The sequence below is a fragment of the Ricinus communis genome, chromosome 7 (genome assembly GCF_019578655.1).
Source record: "Ricinus communis isolate WT05 ecotype wild-type chromosome 7, ASM1957865v1, whole genome shotgun sequence".
In the NCBI taxonomy this organism is placed as follows: Eukaryota; Viridiplantae; Streptophyta; class Magnoliopsida; order Malpighiales; family Euphorbiaceae; genus Ricinus; species Ricinus communis.
The window spans coordinates 18963744-18985014 of NC_063262.1; the positions used below are offsets into that span (position 1 = coordinate 18963744).

Genomic DNA, 21271 nt, shown 5'->3' on the forward strand with positions numbered 1-21271 from the left:
TTTGTACTTAAATTTTGAATTGAATGTATTGATTGTCAATATTGGTTTGCAATGGAAGTATTTATTGATTTGTTCTTCATATCTTATTGAATGATTTTTGAAATTTGAATGATCTTGAGAAAGACAATTAGGTTTGGATTGTCCTTTGCAACCTAGAATTGAATTCGCCTAGAGATAGGGTGTTCGTTCTACCGGATTGAGAATTAACAACTCTCAATAGTGTTAAATGGTATATAATGCTAATTTGGATAATTAGAGTTAGGAAGAGATTTCAACCTAATTAATCTAAGTTAAGATGTCAGTCTCCTTGAGAAAGGCATTAATTGCGTAGAGATTTCTCCACGGAAATTGAATTCAATCAATCAATTCTACCCTTAGTTTCCATTCCCTAGAGATAAGAATTCCCAATGGGTTATTCCTTTACTTGAATTAATCATTCCTTAGTAGACGTAGTTATACAATAATTAGAGTAGCTATTAGTTAATTTAGGAATTATTCATCAACACCATTTTTTTTAGATTAGATAACATAGAAGATTGAGTAGGTTTAGGTTCACACGTTCTTTGGGGAGTACGACACTTGGTACTCGTCGTTAGCTATACTCCACCGATAGGTACGCTGCCTTAGGTCATAGTCTTGCTTGACTTGGCAACCATCACTCTGAGTTCTTCAATATTTTTCTATAATTGAAATTTCAAAATAAATTAACATTGTAATAATGCTATTATTTAATTGACGTATAAAACAAATCCTTTTTGAGATATTATCTACAGTTTATGATGGAATTAATGATATATAACATGATGGATTTCTAGCTGAATGCATGTACTAAATCACATAAATACCACAATCATACCTATAATAGTAAAAATAATTTAAGCAATTAGGATTTTTACAAGTTATTTAAAAATAAAAGTGTAATTTTATTTCATAAATAAATACATAAATGCTTTTTGCTTTTATGACATTCAATGTTAGGTTTCACTGTGTAAGTAGTAAATGGCACGAGTTGACTTCGTCGAACTTCAAATTCATACATAATTTGGAGGCAGTTTCTATAAATCATAATTTTAATATTATATCAATTGGTCAACATAAAATATTTAATTTGAAAAGTAATAAATAAGGAAAATTGACCTACTAAGATGTGGATTTCTTCTTATGTTGCCTAACTTTCCATGTATTCACTTGAATTCCAAATCTCCGCTAATTGGCTAAGCTGATCGATTTACGTGTAGTGAAAAATGGTTCTTTCTGGATAGAGTTATATACACCATCATATTACAAAAACAACTTATATTAATTAATTAAAGAAAAATAAATTATATGAATTTAGCATCAAATATTAAAATATTAATTTAAAAGATATAAGATATTTTTTCATAAAAAATATTTTTTATCTTTTAATTGTAATATTAGCAGATTATGAATAGTTTCTTTTGTTAATAGCTATTAAAAAAAATAAATAAAAAGAATCTAGGAACTTGGGAGTCCCTCCCTCCATTCCCTTCTAAAATATTTCGCTGAAGTTGGGCGCCAAAAATCGTGCTTACTTTTACTATAATCTCCCTCCCTTGTTCTTACAATAACACATGGACCCAGCACAACTCTCAACGATATACTCATCCATTTCGTTTGTCTTTGTTTTAAAGAAAATATATGTAACAATTTTTTCTTTTTTACTTCGCAGGAATGTTCTATCGAAGTTATTATTGGGATGGTTTTAAGGAACCTTTAATTTAATAATTAGACATTAAATCATTAAAATGGATATTAAAATTTATTTAAAAATAAATATTATTATAATTTAAATCTTTTAAAATTGATAATCATTAAATTAAATAATACATGTGCAGCGGTGATTTCTTTTGCTAGAGTTAAAGAACTTTTATACAAAATTGGTAATCTTTAGATTTTTCTATCCTCATTCAAATTTAAAATTAATAATTAAATTAATTTTAAATATTTTACAAAAGTTACTCAAAAAGCTATTCAAAATTTTTTTATAAAATAAAAATAATTTAAAATAAAATATAAATATTAGAACTCTTCAATATTATTAACTCACTAAAAATTAAACTAGTGAATATTTATTTTTATTTTTATAATAAAAATTTATACATATAGTTTGTAAAATTTAAAAATTATATATATTAATAAGAATGTTAATATTTGATAACATTGACTTAGAAAATTAAAATGATTTTATTGTTTTTGTTTTTACAGTCTGAAAAATTACTTTTAAAAATTGATGTTTGTTAAAAATCTTTAATAAAAGATAAAAACATAATATATATTAATAAAAGATTTACTTTTAGAAACAGAGACACCGCTTGGACCCACTTTAAGCCAAGTCATAAGCCCAGTCAACGACCTGGCCAGCTCCTATCTTTTAAATATGTTAATCTGCGCCTCCACGGGCTCTCCATAAACGCATTTCATATATCCTAGGGGCAATTCCGTAACTTGATATATTTGTCATCAGAACAATAAATACACTATACAAAAAAATTGAGAAAATTTACTAAAAAAATAAAATATAAATGAAAAGAGAAAAAGAAAAAGAAAATAAGCACGAAGTTTTCGCCCTTCAGACCAACATCAACACAAGACGAGGACGAGCGAGAGAAACACAAAGATTTTAGCAAGAAGGATGTATAAATAATAACAATAGCATAATAATAATAATAATAATAATAATAATCAATATAAGTAACATAAACAGAAAAATAAAAACAAAAATAAAAAAATAAAGACAAACACAGGGATTAGAGAACGAGAGAGAGGGAGAGCGCGAGAGAGAACAGAAACAAGAGAGATTTCTTTCTATTAAGCTGTTATTTCATCGATCTGCTTTCTTCGAATTCACAGCTTTGTGAAGGTCTCTTCGTCGATCTATCATTCCAGTTAATTGTTTTTCTTTTTCCTGGTAATTTTTCTCTCACTTTCTTTCTCTTCTTCTCTTTGGAAACCCTAGGGTTTCATTTCAAGCGTATACAATTAAATGCGCTTTTTCATTTATTAAAGTGGTTTGGTTAAATGTGTTAATGGAACCCTACATTGGGTTAATGTTTTGATTTGTTGAAGTTAGGGTTTTGAATTGGAGCGGAGGATAGCGAAGTGGAAGAGAATTTGTCGCAGTATGAGCATCAATAGCCCCGGGGAAGGGGAGAATTAGGGTTTGGAGTGAATCTTGTAGGGTTAGAAGGAGGGATTTCCATGGGCGATGGAGGTGTGGCATGCATGCCTTTGCAGCATAATAGTATCATGGAGAGGTTTCCAATTCAGGACAATACAAGTACAGCAACAGCAGCGACAACAACACTTTGCAGCAGCGGAAGCAAAGCTAACACCACCACCACCACCACTAGCACCACAGGCAGCAACATTAACAACAACAACAACAACAACAATAATAAAAACAACGGTGGCAATGTAAATACCAATAACAACAGCACTACCAACGGGGTCAATTCGAAGCCCAAAAAAGTATTGAAGAAGGTAATTAAGGTTAAGAAGGTTGTTACAGTGAAGAAAGTAGTAGCAGACAAGAGTCAATTGGGAGCTGAGAAGGCAGTTAAAACTATTAACAAGGTAAAAGAAGCCAGCAAAGAGGGAAAGGTTACTGTCAAGGAGAAAGAAGCAAAGAGTAGCAGCAAAGAAGCGGACAACAATGTCGGTTTGAGTTCTGCTGAAAACAAGGTGCAAAATAACAACAAAGAGGAAGTTGAAGAGGGTGAATTGGGGACCTTGAAGTGGCCACCAAAAGCAGCAGAAGTTGAGAATGGGGAATTTGTTCCGCCAGAGAAGACCACTAGGAGAACTGAAATTGACAAGGGAGAGATTGTTATTGCTGATAAATGGAGGAAAAGGGATATAGAGAAGGGAGAGGGTACTGCGGTTTCAGGCAGATGGAGGAAAGGGGACTTTTCCAGAGATGAAATTGAAAAAGGGGAGTTCATACCGGATAGATGGCATAATAAAGAAGAATTGGGTTATAATAAATCCCGTACCAAGTATGACATTAGTAGAGAGCGTACCCCACCTTCTGGAAAGTATTCCAATGAAGACATTTATAGAAGGAAAGAATTTAGTCGGAGTGGGAGCAGCCAGCACAGTAAAAGTTCCTCCCGGTGGGAGAGTGGCCTGGAGAGAAATATAAGAATCAGTTCAAAGATTTTGGATGAAGAAAGCATGTATAAAAGTGAATACAGCAATGGCAAGAATCATGGGAGAGATTACACTTCTGGTAACAGGTTGAAGCGATATGGTGCTGACTCTGATAGCAGTGAGCGCAAACATTATGGGGATTATGGGGATTATGCATGCTCTAAAAGCAGGAGACTTTCTGAGGATACTGCTCGTCCTATTCACTCAGAACACTATTCTCGTCACTCTGTTGAAAGATTCTATCGAAACTCTTCTACTACTTCTTCAAGAATATCTTCATTAGACAAATACTCCTCCAGGCATCATGAACCCACTTTGTCTTCCAAAGTTGTTTATGATAGGCATGAACGCAGTCCTGGGCATTCTGAGCGGTCCCCACGTGAAAGAGCCCGTCACTATGACCATAGGGATCGGAGTCCTGTCCGTCGTGAGAGATCCCCATATCGGCTTGAGAGATCACCCTTCGGCCGCGAGAGGTCACCCTATGTCCGTGAGAGATCACCCTATGGCCGTGAGAGGTCTCCTTATGTACATGAGAGGTCTCCATATGTACGTGAGAGGTCTCCATATGCACGGGATAAATCCCCATATGACCGAAGCCGGCATTATGATTATAGAAGAAGTCCTGCTCATTCAGAACGGTCCTCACAGGACCGGTACCATGACTGCAGGGATCGGACTCCAAACTTTCTGGAGCGTTCCCCACTTGATCGAGGTAGGCCCAATAATCATAGAGAAGCAAGCCGGAAAGGTGGTGTAAGTGAGAAGCGGAATTCGCAGAATGCTAATAAAGGCAAGGAGGATAAACTCAACCAGAAAGACTGTAGTGAAAGAGATTCCCAATTCATAGTCAAAGAATCTCAAGACAGAAACGATGTGCATAATATTACTGGACTGGAAGAGAAAAATGCAAGTTCTGATTCTCTCAAAGAGGCACAAACTCAGAGTCCAGTCATGGATGTCAAAGAGTCTCTTCCTGTTGATGGACCTCCTCCTGAAGAACTTTTATCTATGGAGGAAGATATGGATATATGTGACACACCACCTCATGTCCCGGCAGTTACTGATTCCTCAACAGGAAAATGGTTTTACCTTGACTATTTTGGCCTGGAATGTGGACCTTCAAAGTTATGTGACCTCAAGGCACTTGTGGATGGGGGAGTTCTCGTGGCTGATCACTTGGTCAAGCATTTGGATAGTGACAGGTGGGTAACCATTGAAAATGCAGTTTCACCATTAGTTGCGTCGAATTTCCCATCTATTGTCTCAGACACTGTGACTCGGCTAGTGAGCCCCCCAGAGGCACCTGGTAATCTATTGGCAGATACTGGAGATATGGGGCAGTCTGGTTATAAGAATGGTGAGGAAGCATCAATGGCTTTGCCACAGCCCCTCGGCTGCCTTAATGACAATGCTGCTCTGTCTGAACCTTTAGAAGATCTCCATATTGACCAAAGGGTTGGAGCTCTGTTGGAGGGTTATACTATTGTTCCTGGGAGAGAACTAGAGACTATAGGAGGTACTTCTGTCTCTTAAATTTGCCTTTTTCGGCCCTCCTAATATTTAATTTCTGTGTCTTGTTATTGATATATATGGATATTTTTTCTGGTGAAGATATCTTACTCTTTTCCTACTTTTATCATCTTGCAGAAGTTTTGCTAACGACATTTGAGCTTGTGCCATGGGAAAGATGTGGGCAATCAGAAGGTAACTGTACATTTAAATGTCTTAATATTTTAATCTTTCTTTATTTATTAGTTTTCTTGGATCAATTTGGTTCTTGGTTGGAATTGGTTTGGATTTTCTTTTTACTTACCATTCCATCTTTTTTGGCTGTGCTGGAGACTTGTGTTCTGTCAATTGTGAAATCAGTCCTCAGTCTAGATGTTATATGACATTACAGTTTCACATGTTGTGCCATTTTGGCATTGCTGAGATGGTCTAGTACTTTTCTGGGGAGTAAAGTGAAATCAGTTTGTTTTAATCTTAGAGTTGGAAGCTGGGAATCAGTTAAATTTCAATGGGTGCCCATAAAAACTACTGGTTGGAAAAATAAACAAATTGTATCGCATGTAAGGAGTTATTGTAGTAATTATACAATGTTTCACTGCTCTGGCCTCATCTATGAAGCTTTAAATTTCTTTGATCTTGGCAGGACCTCAATTCATAAATTCATCATAATCTCTTGTAGCTCTTGCCCATTTATTACTAGAAAGGTAGCAGGTCAAAATTTGCAGAAATCTAAATAAGGATATGCAGTCATTCTATACTGTACAATTGAATAAAAATGGAGCAGTGCTTTTTGTTGCTTTCTGGTGTTAGATATAATAAAGTTCATTGAAGATCTTTGTAAATGCAAGTCACATATCTGTGCAAAAAGATATTAACTTCACACCCGTTAACGAGTTTGAATTCTTCATACACAGCTCTCAGCTGGAATCAAGCTTGTGTTGCAGAACAATTTGGTCAAAGTAATGATGAACCATCAAGATATTCTGACTTGAAACCAAATGATGCTGTCGAAGTGAGTTCAAGTGCAACCTCTGATAGGGATCAAAGCTGTGCCTGTTTTGCAGATTCTGCCGACTGGTTTTCTGGCCGATGGTCGTGCAAAGGTGGGGATTGGAAGAGGAATGATGAGAATGTCCAAGATAGATTTTCTAGAAGGAAATTTGTCCTTAGTGATGGCTATCCATTGTGCCAAATGCCAAAATCAGGGACAGAGGACCCTCGGTGGCATAGGAAAGATGATTTGTATTATCCTTCTCAAAGTCGAAGGCTTGACCTGCCACCTTGGGCTTTCTCCTGCACCGATGAAAGGAATGAATGTGGTAGTGCTAGCAGAACTACTCTTGCTAAGCCATCTGTAGTTAGAGGGGTGAAGGGGACTATGCTACCAGTGGTCAGGATAAATGCATGTGTTGTAAAGGACCATGGTTCATTTGTTTCAGAACCGCGTATAAAAGTTCGAGGAAAGGAAAGGTACCCTTCAAGGTCTTCTCGGATGTACTCTGCTGCTAATGATGTGAAGAGATTGACGGCAGAAGGTGATTCACAATCCAAAATTGATCAAGATTCTCACAGTTCTTGGAAGTCAATTTCATTCGTTAACACTCCCAAAGACCGTCTTTGCACGGTGGATGACTTACAGCTACATTTGGGTGAGTGGTACTACCTGGATGGTTCTGGGCATGAACAAGGGCCTTCATCATTTTCTGAGCTTCAGGTCTTGGCAAGTCAAGGTGCTATTAAAAAATGGAGTAGTGTTTTCAGAAAATTTGATCGAGTATGGGTTCCAGTTACCCCTGTCACAGGGTCTTCTGAAGCCACTTTTAAAACTCAAGAGGAGACAGTTGCACTTCCTGGTGATTCTTCAACAACTCTTTCAAAATCGCAGGGTGCTGCGAATAGTGAAAATAATGCAAATTCAGTTCCATTTCATTGCCAGCATCCACAGTTCATTGGTTATACCCGTGGGAAGCTGCATGAATTGGTAATGAAATCTTTCAAGAGCCGGGAGTTTGCTGCTGCTATAAATGATGTATTGGATCCTTGGATCAATGCTAAACAGCCTAAGAAGGAGGTCGATAGTCATATATACCGAAAATCAGGTATGGATTAATTCCTTAAAATAAGACTAATGATGCCTTTTTGAATTTACTGAAGAGCAACAGTAATTTTGTACAAGGCCTGCCAGTGAACAAATAATTGATTCAGTAGTAGGCTAAAACGTTTCCTAGGAAAAACTTACCTGATCTAACTCTCTCCTCTCTTTTGAATGCATATGCATCTTTTTCTAATCCATATTTTTTGCTAACAGTTATATGCTGAAAAGAATCCAATGTAATGTGCAGACTAAATAATGTATGAATTGGTGCTAATTAAATAAGTTTCATAATTCTTGTTTGTTGCATGTGCTTGTGGCATATGTGACTAATAATTTGGTTAGTCTTAGGATTAACGTAAAAAATCCAAACCTTTAGTCAAATTTGCAGTTAAAGCCAATCCTTTCAATTTTATTTATTTCCAAATTGAGATGGACAGTTTCCAAAACTCTCAGATTGATAATATAGCATGCAATGGTTTCATTGAAATTTTACATTAGCATCACATTTAGGGAGTGACAGGGAAGAACAGATAGAAAAGTTGTAATTATGATTTCACCAATCACCGAGTGACTATTGTTAATTTTGTAGCGTTCTCTCATGTGTATTCAACTGGCAGTACCTGACAGTTTTCCTTAGCATAACCTTTCTTTCCACTTCATCCATATAATATTTTGCACAATTCATTCATCTAGCTTTAAGCTCCTTGGTGTTCATTAAGTTCTCTTAAAAGAGGTTAGAGATCACTATTTTGAAGCATTTTCTGAGACGACCTTACGTGCCTTCCTTTTCACTGTAGCTATGTATGTCTGTATTCCTAAATGTGGGGTTTTGAAATCATTGTTTTTCATTCTTTCAGCTGGGTGGCTCTCCATCCTTGTTTTATGATGAATTTGATTTCAGTTAACTGTGATTTTTTTCTTTTCTCGTCTTTTTCCCTCTCTGATTGCACTTACATTACCTATGCTAATTTCTAACTATTGTCTTTATGTTATCCTCAATGTTTTCTTCTTTCCTTTCTTTTTAATACTATCTATTCCTGAAAATCCTTTATGCTGATGCTTCAATTAGGCTAGATCGATTTTCTCTTAGCCATATTTTTTCTCTATGCGTTTATACATGCTCTTCTCTGCTTCCTTTTTTATATTTCATACATGTATATGCTATTCCTATAGCTTGCAATTTGTAATCATTTGAGGCTCTTTTCTTCAATTTCAGAAATTGATGGACGTTCTAGCAAAAGAGCCCGGCTTCAGGTTGATGGAAGCGACGATGATTATTTTATAGACGAAGATGTGGAAAGCATTCAAAAGGATGAAACCACTTTCGAGGAGTTGTGTGGTGATTCTATTTTTCACGGGGAAAATAGTGAATGCTCAGACAGTGAGTTGGGAAGCTGGGGGTTATTGGATGGTCATATGCTGGCACGAGTCTTTCATTATATGAGATCTGACATGAGATCCCTTGTCTTTGCTTCTTTGACTTGTAAGCACTGGAGAGCTGCTGTCAGTTTTTATAAGGATATTTCAAGACAAGTTGATTTCTCACATTTGGGTTCTAACTGCACTGATTCAATGATCTGGAATATCCTGGTAAGTAATTATATGATTTTGCTCTACCAGTTGTGGTCAGGTTTTCTAAATTTTCCAGATTAACATATTTATTTGCTTGCAGAATGGTTATAACAAAGAAAGAATAAATTCGATGGTGCTGGTTGGCTGCATGAATATTACTCCTGGATCACTTGAAGATATACTTCGCGCTTTCCCTTGTTTATCCTCTATTGACATTAGAGGTTGCAGCCAATTCAAGGAATTGGCCCTTAAATTTCCTGATGTGAGATGGATCAAGACTCAAAGTTCGCGTGGTATAGGAATCATTGAGGAGTCATCTTCTAAAATACGGAGCCTTAAACATATCAGTGAGAGAACTCCTACATTTTACAAAACTAAGGGTTTGGGTAGTGATGCTGATGATTTTGGTGATCTGAAAGAGTATTTTGATAGTGTGAACAAGAGGGACTCAGCAAATCAATTATTTCGACGGAGTTTGTATAAGCGCTCAAAATTGTTTGATGCTAGAAGGTCATCATCTATTGTATCTAGAGATGCTCGTGTGAGGCGATGGGCCATTAAGAAATCCGAATCTGGCTACAAGAGGATGGAGGGATTCCTTGCGTCCGGCTTGAAGGACATCATGAAAGAAAATACCTTTGATTTTTTTGTGCCCAAGGTACTGCTAATAATTATCTTTTATTGAGATGTCTTGTCTTACATATTTGCTCGAATTAATATTCCTTTTTATCTTTTCCTTAATCAGGTAGCGGAAATTGAGGATAGAATGAAAAGTGGTTACTACCTCGGGCATGGTTTAAGATCTGTAAAGGAGGATATCAGTCGTATGTGCAGGGATGCGATTAAGTAAGTCTGTCTTTGAAATTGTAGTATGCATAAGTTTCCAAACGGGCAAATTTAAACATGCTCTCCTCTATTCTCTCCACCCATCGTACATACTTAATTGTTTGTGCTATAATTATGACAAAGCTAAGCCATCATTTATGTATACACATCATGTGCTGTGGATGTTTATCCTTGTTTTACCTTTTCCCAGTTATTGGTGTTTACTCCATTCTCAATTTGACTTGTATATTTATCACTGGATGCAGAGCAAAGAATCGGGGTGCTGGAGACATGAATCACATTATTTCGTTATTTCTCAAACTTGCCTCCCATTTGGAAGATAGTCCTAAATTCTCTTACGAAAGAGATGAACTAATGAAGTCATGGAAAGATGATTTGTCTGCAGGGTTAGGCTGTGCTTCGATGAAATCTAAGAAGAAGTTACTCATTGATAAGAAGAATGCTAACAGGAATAATGGCAGTACATTTTCAAATGGTGGTTTTGATTACGGAGAATATGCATCTGATCGGGAAATCAGAAGACGCTTGTCCAAATTGAATAGAAAATCTATGGAATCTGGAAGTGAAACTTCTGATGGACTTGACAAGTCTTCTGAAGATGGCCGGAGTGAGAGCGATAGTACTTCCTCAGATACAGAAAGTGATCTGGATATCCGATTAGAAGGTCGAATCGGAGAGTCGAGAGGGGGTGGATTCTTTATGGAGGATGAGGCTTTAGATTCCATGATAGATGAGCGTGAATGGGGTGCTCGCATGACAAAAGCAAGCCTGGTTCCTCCTGTTACTAGGAAATATGAGGTTATAGATCAGTACGTTATTGTAGCAGATGAGGAGGATGTGCAGCGGAAGATGTGTGTTGCCCTGCCAGATGATTATGCTGAGAAGCTTGACGCACAGAAAAATGGTACTGAGGATATGGAGCTTCCTGAAGTTAAGGAGTATAAACCTAGAAAGCAGCCTGGAGATGAAGTCTTAGAACAAGAAGTTTATGGAATTGATCCCTATACCCATAATCTTTTACTAGACTCAATGCCTGAAGAACTGGATTGGACTCTATCAGACAAGCACATGTTTATTGAAGATATGCTCCTTCGAACTCTCAATAAGCAAGTCAGGCGCTTCACTGGTACTGGTAACACTCCAATGAAGTATCCTTTGAAGCCCATTATAGAAGAAATCGAAGCAGCTGCTGAAGAGGACTGTGATGTACGGACAATGAAAATTTGTCAGGGCATCCTTAAGGCAATAGATAGTCGTCGTGATGATAACTATGTTGCTTACAGGAAGGTATGGGGCATCATCTTTTTACACTATGGGCCTAATAATGCTTCCTTGATCTGTTCCTTACTCTTTCCCTTTCACTATTTTTTGTTAGGGGCTTGGTGTTGTTTGCAACAAAGAAGGTGGTTTTGCAGAAGACGATTTTGTTGTGGAGTTTCTGGGAGAGGTACAGATGCAAAGTAGTTAAAAAGTTACTTTTTAGAAGCATTTAGCATGGTAGAATGATGTTTTGCAAAATTTTAAATTTTGTTGCCTTCATTAAAATGTCAGCTTATCTATGTTTTGATATAGGATAGTTAAGTGAGTACTTGTGTGTATTAAATACATACCACCCAAGCCTTTGAGCTCTAATTTAAATGATAAAGAATAAGGAGGAAGTTGCAGCAAATACAAACATGACCAAGTGTTAAGCAAACTGCACATTGCATGAGGCCTAATAATAGTCATCAGAAGTAAAAATCTGAGGTGGCTGTATTATTGTGGACATTTATTGGAGTAGAGTGTACAGGCTATTCGATGAGGGGCAAGGACTTGTTGATACTTTATCCTGTAATTTGAGTGGCATGGAGATGTTTATGGCTCAGACACCCAACACTAAAAAATTTTGGTAGGGAATTTAGAATGTAATACGTCTGGTGCTTGATATTGAAATGTGCAACTATCATCTGTTGTCTACTTGAAAGCATGGAATTTGGATTTATATTAGTAGGCGATGAGCATATTGTTTAACATACGTGTTACATTTTATTTTTCTAATTTTGTTTTAAAATAGAATTTCTTTGATATTTATGACATGAAATTATTTTCTTCCTTTTCTTTTCCCTACTTGGAAAATCAATTTTATAGGTTTATCCTGCTTGGAAATGGTTCGAGAAGCAAGATGGCATCCGGTCCTTGCAGAAAGATAGTAAAGATCCTGCTCCTGAATTTTATAATATTTACCTAGAGAGGCCAAAGGTAGTGTTTCTTTTAAAAAAAAAAAAAAAAGCTTCAGTACTATTTGTTTGTCATACTTTATTCTCGTTTTTGTTCTTTCCTTTTTGATCTAATTTATTGTTACCATTTGGCAGGGGGATGCTGATGGTTATGATTTGGTGGTGGTTGATGCTATGCACAAGGCAAACTATGCAAGTCGAATTTGTCACTCATGCAGACCTAATTGTGAAGCGAAGTGAGTTTGCTTCTCTTATTGTAGATCTTTCTGGCCTGAGTGAAAGAAAATTGCAAGGGAATGTTCTAACATACTAAAACACACTGTTATGATTTAAGTAGGCTTCAATTGTTATGAGTACCTTCTTTTTGTGCCACTAGCAAAGGATGCAGGGAACTGTGTGGAAATTGGAAATAACAAAGAAATATAGTTCAGATGACATTATTTTGGCGGAATTAGATAATTCTATTGGCTTTTTACCTCTCGAGGCATGAAAGAAATAGTGATACCGGGTTAAAATTGGTTGGTGTCACTTCTCTCGTATCGGGTAGAAGTTCTTCTATATTTTTCTGGTATTTTTTGTTTGTCAGAATCCTTTTGCATGAAACAAGTCTTTCAGTGGACTATTGAATTTCAACCTATAATAAATTATTAGGTTCTTTTCCTCTTCTTCTTCTTCTTCTTCTTCTGTTTGTTTTTTTGGTGTAACTAAAGGAAAAATGTTTCTAAAGTTAAATAATGGGATAATGCTCCATCTGTTTGTACTATATGTTGGTTGAATGAATTATTTTCTTATTGAAGAACTTGCTAAGCTTGATTTTTAGTGGAATATTTGCATCTTTTGGTCATTTTAGTTAGATCCTGAATTTCTTGAACGCAGAGTTACTGCTGTACATGGTCAGTACCAGATCGGGATCTACACTGTACGAGAAATTCAATATGGCGAGGAGATCACATTTGATTACAATTCTGTGACAGAGGTAGATATCTTTTTGCCTATGAGTTTTGTTTATACCGAAGAATAGAATACTTCACCTTGACTTCTTTTGGGATTGATGATTGCTCTTTATATTGTAGAGTAAGGAAGAATATGAAGCATCTGTTTGTTTGTGTGGTAGTCAAGTTTGTCGTGGCAGCTACTTAAATTTGACTGGTGAAGGGGCTTTCCAGAAGGTACATAACTTTGTCTTTTTGTGGAAGTTGCACCAGATTGAGCTTCAAGAGCACTTTCCAATTTTAATTCAAAAGCCATCTAATTTTCAATTGAATTGGTATTGTTATTTATCAGGTGCTAAAGGAGTGGCATGCCATGCTGGATCGACATCATTTAATGCTTGAAGCTTGTGAGTTGAATTCTGTTTCCGAAGAAGATTATCTTGACTTGGGGAGAGCTGGACTAGGCAGTTGTTTGCTTGGTGGGTTGCCAGATTGGGTCGTCGCTTATTCTGCTCGTCTGGTGTGTCTTTGCTGCCATCTTAATGTTTTTGTGCTTTACCATTTTCTCTTGGAAAAATTCATTGAGCTGGTCTTTATTCATTTCGTTTTTCTGACCTTCATTTTTTTGAAGGTTCGATTCATTAATTTGGAGAGAACGAAACTTCCTGAGGAAATCTTAAGGCATAACTTGGAAGAAAAAAGGAAATATTTTTCAGATATATGTCTTGAAGTTGAGAAAAGTGATGCTGAGGTTCAGGTAAGTGCATGCTTTTCTTAATATGCACTCATTGAGTTCACTTTGAGAGGTTCTGGATGCTCATCTTTCATGCTTTTCTACGAGGCAGGCCGAAGGTGTCTATAATCAGAGGCTTCAAAACCTGGCAGTAACTCTTGACAAGGTTGGTACCTTCTTTCACTTAATGTGAGAAAACAAATAGTTTCTGTACGCTTTTCTGTACGCCTTCATCTATGAGCATGATAAATGTATTTTGCACCATAAAGTCGTAATACAAATGATTCAAAGCCTTGATGCCACAATTATAGGTTCTAAATTAAAAGTAAATTGTGTCAAACATTTATTCGCGATATTTTCTGCCTTGGCATGGTTATTCTAGGTCTCTTCACTGGAGAAAATTCTTTAACTTCTTGTTTTGAATGTTCTATATAGGTGAGATATGTGATGAGATCCCTGTTTGGTGACCCAAAGAAAGCTCCACCTCCATTGGAGAGGCTGAGTCCTGAAGAAACTGTTTCTTTCATCTGGAAAGAGGAGGGATCACTTGTTGATGAGCTTCTTCAGTGCATGGCTCCTCACGTGGAAGTGGATGTGCTAAATGATCTCAAGTCTAAGATTTGTGCACGTGATCCATTAAATTCTGATAACATTCGGAAAGAACTTCAGAAATCGTTATTGTGGTGAGCAGCATACATAGTTTCTTTAATTTTTCATGTTTATGCTTTTGCTAACATATCCATTATGGAACCTGAAATTTCTTTTGAAGGTTGAGGGATGAAGTCCGGAGCCTTCCATGTACATACAAGTGTCGGCATGATGCTGCAGCTGATTTGATCCATGTTTATGCTTATACAAGGTGCTTCTACAGAGTTCGGGTGAGTAATTTTGTTTCTAGTCTCCTAACATCTACTTTTATTGGCACCATCTGCCTTGTAACTTTTTTGTCAGCATCATCATTTGTTCTTTGTTTAATGTTCAAGTAACTTCACTTTTACTGCAGGAGTATGATACATTTACTTCTCCGCCAGTTCACATTAGTCCGCTTGACTTGGGTCCTAAGTATGCTGATAAGTTGGGGGCAGGCATACATGAATATAGGAAGACATATGGTGAAAATTATTGTATGGGGCAGTTGATCTTTTGGCATATCCAGACCAATGCCGAACCAGATTGTAGCCTGGCTAAGGCTAGTAGAGGGTGTTTGTCATTACCTGACATAGGTTCCTTCTATGCAAAAGTTCAGAAGCCATCACAACAACGAGTTTATGGCCCAAGGACTGTGAAACTTATGCTGGAAAGGATGGTAAGTCTTGTATACATCTGTTGCCATAAGTAGTTTTGCTAAATACAAGATATTTCTATCCTCTTAACCAGCCAGTCATGAGTGTCAAAATACTTGGCTATATTTGGAATTCTTGGGCAAACAGACTTGTTGCAAAAAAAATTTCTTTTCATCTTTAACTTTTCTGGAATAATTAAAATAAATTAATAAGCAAATTGTGATACATATGTTCCTTAAGTTTCGGGCTTGAGGTGGTTCAGGCTGTATCAAAGATATCCATGGTTTGCAAGTAATTTGAATCATGAAATGATTCAAGAATAGGATTATGCTGTGCATAAGCCAGCTCAGTGGGCAATGCACTTTTTGTAATAAATTTCGGTTGAAGAAATTTGACAGTGCATGGATTAGCTTGAGATGATTGTCCTATAGCAGTTTCTTATTTCATAATGTGATAGCATGGTTACTCATCTTGTTGCTGGATATCTGGCAGGAGAAGTACCCTCAGAAGCCATGGCCCAAGGACCAAATATGGTCATTTAAGAGTTCTCCAAAAGTTATTGGCAGCCCAATGCTTGATGCCGTTTTGAGCAACTCTTCTCTAGACAGGGAGATGGTGCATTGGCTGAAGCACAGACCTACAGTATACCAGGCAATGTGGGATCGATGAACCATACTTACTCCAGCACCGGGAAAGCTGCAGCAGGACTTCTTTTAGGCAAGCACACACACTATACGTGTTTTGGAATGGTTTCTCTAATTTAGTTCACAGCTACCCTTTTTAGCCGCGGGAGTTGATAGGTCATTCCAAAACATTGCATTCCTTCTGCTGCTTCCTCAATTCTTCTGTACAGTTAGTTTTACCTTCTTTTTCTTTTTCCTTTTATAATTCTAATTTGTAATTTGTAATTCATTAAATGGTAGGAGAGCATTTTTTTAAAGAAAAATTATCTCCCGCTAATTTAAGTGAAAATATGAAAAGAAGCAAATATGTTGATTACCACACGCCTTTTGCTGTTTTCTGATATTGACCTTTTTTTCTTTAGATTTTTGGTCTCATGCTTCCCGCTGCAAGCATCCCCACTTGCATCTTTTAAAACATACTGCCTACTTATTGGTGCTTAATTTTATGAGGTTTAGTCCCGTTTTTTTTTAGTGCTAAACTTTGAAACAGGCATCCAGAGAAGGCTTTTGAAGAACAAAGAATAGCTATATTGTGGTTTATGATTAAAATATATAGACATTTTACTCGCGGAATTGACTCTGTAATGTAATCTCACCATATCATTTCACTTTAAAAAAGAAAAAATGAACGACGACAAAAGATAAAGGCAACAGAATGGTGAGCACGCCACAGAGGCAGCAGCAGCTGTCAGCTGTACGAGTAGCAGTGGTAGTACCTCCCTCAATCGTCATCGGTTCCCGTGTCGCCGCCTTATAACCAACCTCTAGTCTGTGATGTACGATCCCTAGCCACCCTATACTCTTTCCCCACGTGTTCTCTCTCTCTCTCTCTCTCTCTCTCTCGTTTTTATTTGGATTAATACGAAAGAAATATAAACAGTTCCTCTCTTCTCTCTGCACAAACAGAAGAGAAAAAAAATGGATAGAGATTTGAAGTCGAGCTTTGCCTCTGCATCTCTGTTACCGGACGAGGAAACCTCATATAACTCCTCCGATTTTTCCATGGCTACTAATTCTACACCTCTTTTCCATTTGTCTTCTTCTCCTCCTCCAAGTTTCTCCTTTTTCGCTCAACATTTCACTTCCAACTCCCAAACCTTCAAAATCCCCAAAAAGGAAACCAGCCTTCCGTTGCCCGACCCACTTTTCACTAATCTGAACCCGCATACTAATAACCCACAAACGTCAAACTCCATAGTTGAAGGTTTCAGTATTCTCTCCTCCAATCCTTCTCAAAAGAACAAGAGGCAGAGGTGCAGGCAAACGATGGGTGATAAGTTTCGAATCTTACAAAAACTCATGCCTTGGGATAAAAGAATGGACACTGCTACTATGCTTGCTGAAGCTTATAACTATATCAACTTCTTACAAGCTCAAGTTAAAGCTCTCCAAGCGATGCCCTTGTTCGATGACCCAACATCAACTCATCACTCTTTTAACACTGATAATTATGTTTGTGCTCTTGGTAGTGTCTTTGGTGCTATGGGGATGTTGACCAGGCAGCAGCTTTTGCAGGTTCTTTTGAACACTCCTGAGGCTCTAACTAGACTTTACTCTCAACGCTGTTGTCTCTTTTCTATTGAACAGTTGCTGGCTTTGAACAAAGTTGCTGCTTTGGAACAACAGTTGATGATGTTTGGTTCCACTAATTGATATAAGATGGTATGTTCTTTTTTTCTTTTTCTTTTTGTGATCAGGACCATTTTACTCTCTCTTTTATATTACTTCTAAGAGGAATCTTAGAAACAGAGAACAAGTGTAAGAACATCCTTTGCGGAACTTAGTTATCTTTTGATGATCTTAGTTAGTTTTGTTAAGTATATATATAGTTATGGTATTATCTACTGTTTTATTTTCTAGCCTTGCAAAAGTTATCTCAATGTGTTTGATCAATGTCTGTCTGTAAAGCTTCTTTACTCGCTGCCAAAAGTAAGGGAATGTATAAAAAATGCTTAGTGTCACCATCTATCTTTATCTTTGCACTTCAGTGCAAGCAAAAGCTCTTGCCTAATGGCATTGGCCTGCTTATAAACAATTAAGTTATTGATACTATTGTTCAATGGTCAGGTCACTTCTCCTAAATGGTTTTGCATATCATTAGTTCGTTGCCATAGTAACAAAGAAAATAAAGATAAAAGAAGATATATGCCCAGTTTCTTTTAGATCAGAAAACCCAACTTAGTGACCTCACACTTGGGCCTTCCAAGAACTCAGCTGGGGTTTCTATGTCTATTTCCTTAGCTTTTTGGTCCAAACCAAAAGGCCATAAGAGGGAGAAATAACTTCAACTTTGGGCTTGCCTCTTAATTCTTTTGGACACCCAAAAATAACTTTTTATAAATATCCTCAAATCAACCCAAAAAAATTAGATTTTACTCTCTGAATTTTTTTATATTTAGAAGACTGTAATTTTTGTGATTTTTTGTGATAAAGAAATACCATGTGGTTTAGTTTTCTTATATTTTATTATTTTACAAATTAGTATTTTTAATGTTTTTATAGGTAATTTTTTTTATCAAATCAACTATAAATATTTCTAGAAATACTATAAACTTTTTAAAAAATTTATTTTATTTCTAATAAAATTAAAAAATATATATTAATTTTATTTAACATAAATTTAATATAATTAGTTATATATTGTGATTGACAACGAATATTATATTAATATATTATTTTATAAGATAGTAAATATATTAATTTATTAGTTTATATTAAGTCGCATGATTTTTTTTATTATGAGAAAAAAAATTAATCTCTTAAGTGCAAAAGCAGCAAACTATATTGCCTTTTTTTATACTTTTTTCAAATTTATTTTATAAAAGTAAAATTTCCTACAGAAAATAGCCAAAGGTCCATAAATGACCTTCAACTATTTCTTGCGGCTCACATGGGCTAATAAATTTTGTCTTAATATGAGCCTAGCCCGGCGGTGTAGGCGAGATGCACCGCGACAACGAGCGAGCGATCAACAAAGTGTCAATTGTGTGGGAGAGTGGTGGAAGAACGTCAATTTCAATAATACCACGTTTTCCATTTGGGGCATAAACCCTCTAAGCCTGGTGACTTCGAATTTTCCAATCATCTAGCAGTAAGGAGAAGGAGAGGATGAGGATCCATTTGAGCCAATGGGCTTTATCGGTGTATTTTCCACTTGGTCTCTTGAACCCAACTCTCTCTCCCTCCATTCCTATCTCTCATTTGCAGGACACCTTGCTGTGCTAGAACGAAGCGTTGAATTAACTGCCTCAGCATTGAACTTAAATTCATTGATTGTGGTTGTTGAGAATTTGATAGCTCAAATGTAGATTATTTATATGGCTTCGGTTTTGGGTTGGATTGTGACATTCCTGATCATGCATTTCAATCGTTTAGAGAATGTCGCTCTACTACTTGCTTGAGGAAGCTGAGCGTTGAAGCTATTGCCACTACTGCTCTTTCAGGCTTTTAGAGAGCCCTAGGAAGCCTGAACCCTTCAAGTATCAATACTTGCTCACAATTGATAGTTATGTTATACATGCCCTGCATTTCTAATTTCCTATTCTTTTTTGTGATCTTAATATATTTATGTTCGGGCTTAACTTGACTTTTTTTTAACTTTTTGAGCTATGTACAAAATTTTGTTATTTTAGTTCAAATTCCACTAGAGAATGAGTCATTTTTCCTAAAAGAATTTTAAAAATTGATTTTTAAAATGAAATAAAAAAAGTTAATTTACTAGATTTTTAAAAAGACTATTTTATAGTTTTAGAAATTTAAATATATAATTTTTTTAAAAAATAAATTTCTTAATTCAACTTAATAATTAAAATTAATTTTAAATGACTATTAAATTTTTTATTATTAAAAAATTAGTCAAAATTATTAATTTTTTATCTTTTAGCAACTCACCCTCTTGTATAGAGAATGGGTTACACTCCCCGTCGAAATGGGCAATTCGAGCTGAGAATTAAAGTTTGGACTAAATTAACTCAAAAGGTTAAAAAAGATTAAATTAAACTTCACTACAAACTTCAGGAGCCAGATTGAACCTCATTCTTTTACTCTTCTTCTTGCAGGTGAGCCATATGAAGATGACGCCATATTCTTGGCATTTCTCTATCGAATTTAAAGGATAAGGTTTCAATTTGTTCAACTCGAATCCGTTGGTTGTATAATTCCAAATTTAAGCATTGTAATGGAAAATGGTGCGTTAGGGTTTCTAGGATTGTGAATGAGATTGGAGCTGAATTTGTAGTTATAGTTAGAGGTTATAATAAAGGGAGTAAATTACTCACTCAGATCACAATTTATAAGATGGATATTTGTTTATATAGCTTTGTGAAACTAAGGGTTCATGCAGTGTCATTTTGTTTGTAAAAAATTTTTTGTGTTAACATGATATACGATGCTGACGTCCACATCATACGCTGACATGATTTTAAAAAGAAAAAATAATTTATGTTCATTGATTTTGTACTAAATATTCATTAAACATGTGTTGAATGTTCATTGTTTAAATTTAAAATATTTATTTTTTATTAATTTAATTTTGTTGAAAAGATATGTGTACTACAATATTAATATTTGTAGTATAACTTTATTTTTATTTTTTATTTATTTAACAATTGTGTAAGGACGATTTATGTTATGTCTATATTATATATGTTGTATTTGCATGAATTAGTGGTATGATTTTTATTAATAATGAATATCTATTGACAAACTAATAAATATTATGTCTATAAATGATGAATATTTATATCAATCGTAAAAGTTTTCCAATATGCATCACAAAAACAATAAAATTTTTTATAAATAATCAATATTTTTATTTGAAAATATTGATCAACATTATATGTACATATAATGAATATTGCAATACCAGATAATAAACATTAATATTAACATTAATGAATAATACATCAAACAAAATGAACATAAACATTAACCATAATAAATATTAAGTTCCCGGATAATAATTATTTCAATACAAAAAAAATTAATTATTATAGAACATTACATTTAATGGACATTATACATATAAAAATAGACATTTTAGTACATGTAAATAAATAAAAAAATATTAATATATATAAAAACTTTTTGACATATTTTTATTAAGCAAATTCCGCAAGTGTACGAATCGCAACAAGTAGTATAGAATGAGTATGAGTATCGTTCCTACGAAGAGATTGATACCAAGTACTAACTCTAATTTTATTTCCACAATCTAATAAAATCGAATAA

At 35.5% G+C, this 21271-nt stretch overlaps 2 protein-coding genes across 4 annotated transcripts; both read left to right on the top strand.

The window, feature by feature from the left end:
* The first annotated feature begins 2375 nt into the window (after nt 1–2375).
* LOC8277361 (histone-lysine N-methyltransferase ATXR3) lies at nt 2376–16361 on the top strand. 3 transcript variants are annotated; one of them, XM_015717209.3, is made up of 20 exons: nt 2379–2929; nt 3092–5689; nt 5821–5877; nt 6597–7781; nt 8994–9367; nt 9450–10007; nt 10095–10195; nt 10441–11482; nt 11571–11642; nt 12323–12433; nt 12547–12647; nt 13288–13387; nt 13485–13580; nt 13696–13863; nt 13975–14100; nt 14189–14242; nt 14512–14759; nt 14846–14954; nt 15080–15382; nt 15852–16361. In XM_015717209.3, the coding sequence occupies exons 2-20, from the start codon at nt 3220–3222 to the stop codon at nt 16026–16028; spliced, it is 7452 nt and encodes a 2483-aa protein (XP_015572695.2). In that variant the 5' UTR covers nt 2379–2929; nt 3092–3219; the 3' UTR covers nt 16029–16361. The 3 variants fall into 3 exon arrangements, with proteins under 3 accessions (XP_048232946.1, XP_048232945.1, XP_015572695.2); XM_048376989.1 differs by having other exon boundaries at nt 2376–2929; nt 3088–5689; nt 13696–14100; XM_048376988.1 differs by having other exon boundaries at nt 2376–2929; nt 13696–14100.
* A 141-nt stretch (nt 16362–16502) lies between these two features.
* LOC8277683 (transcription factor bHLH117) lies at nt 16503–20354 on the top strand. Its single transcript, XM_048376991.1, has 2 exons — nt 16503–17704; nt 20101–20354. The coding sequence occupies exon 1, from the start codon at nt 16961–16963 to the stop codon at nt 17693–17695; it is 735 nt and encodes a 244-aa protein (XP_048232948.1). The 5' UTR covers nt 16503–16960; the 3' UTR covers nt 17696–17704; nt 20101–20354.
* Nucleotides 20355–21271: the final 917 nt, after the last annotated feature.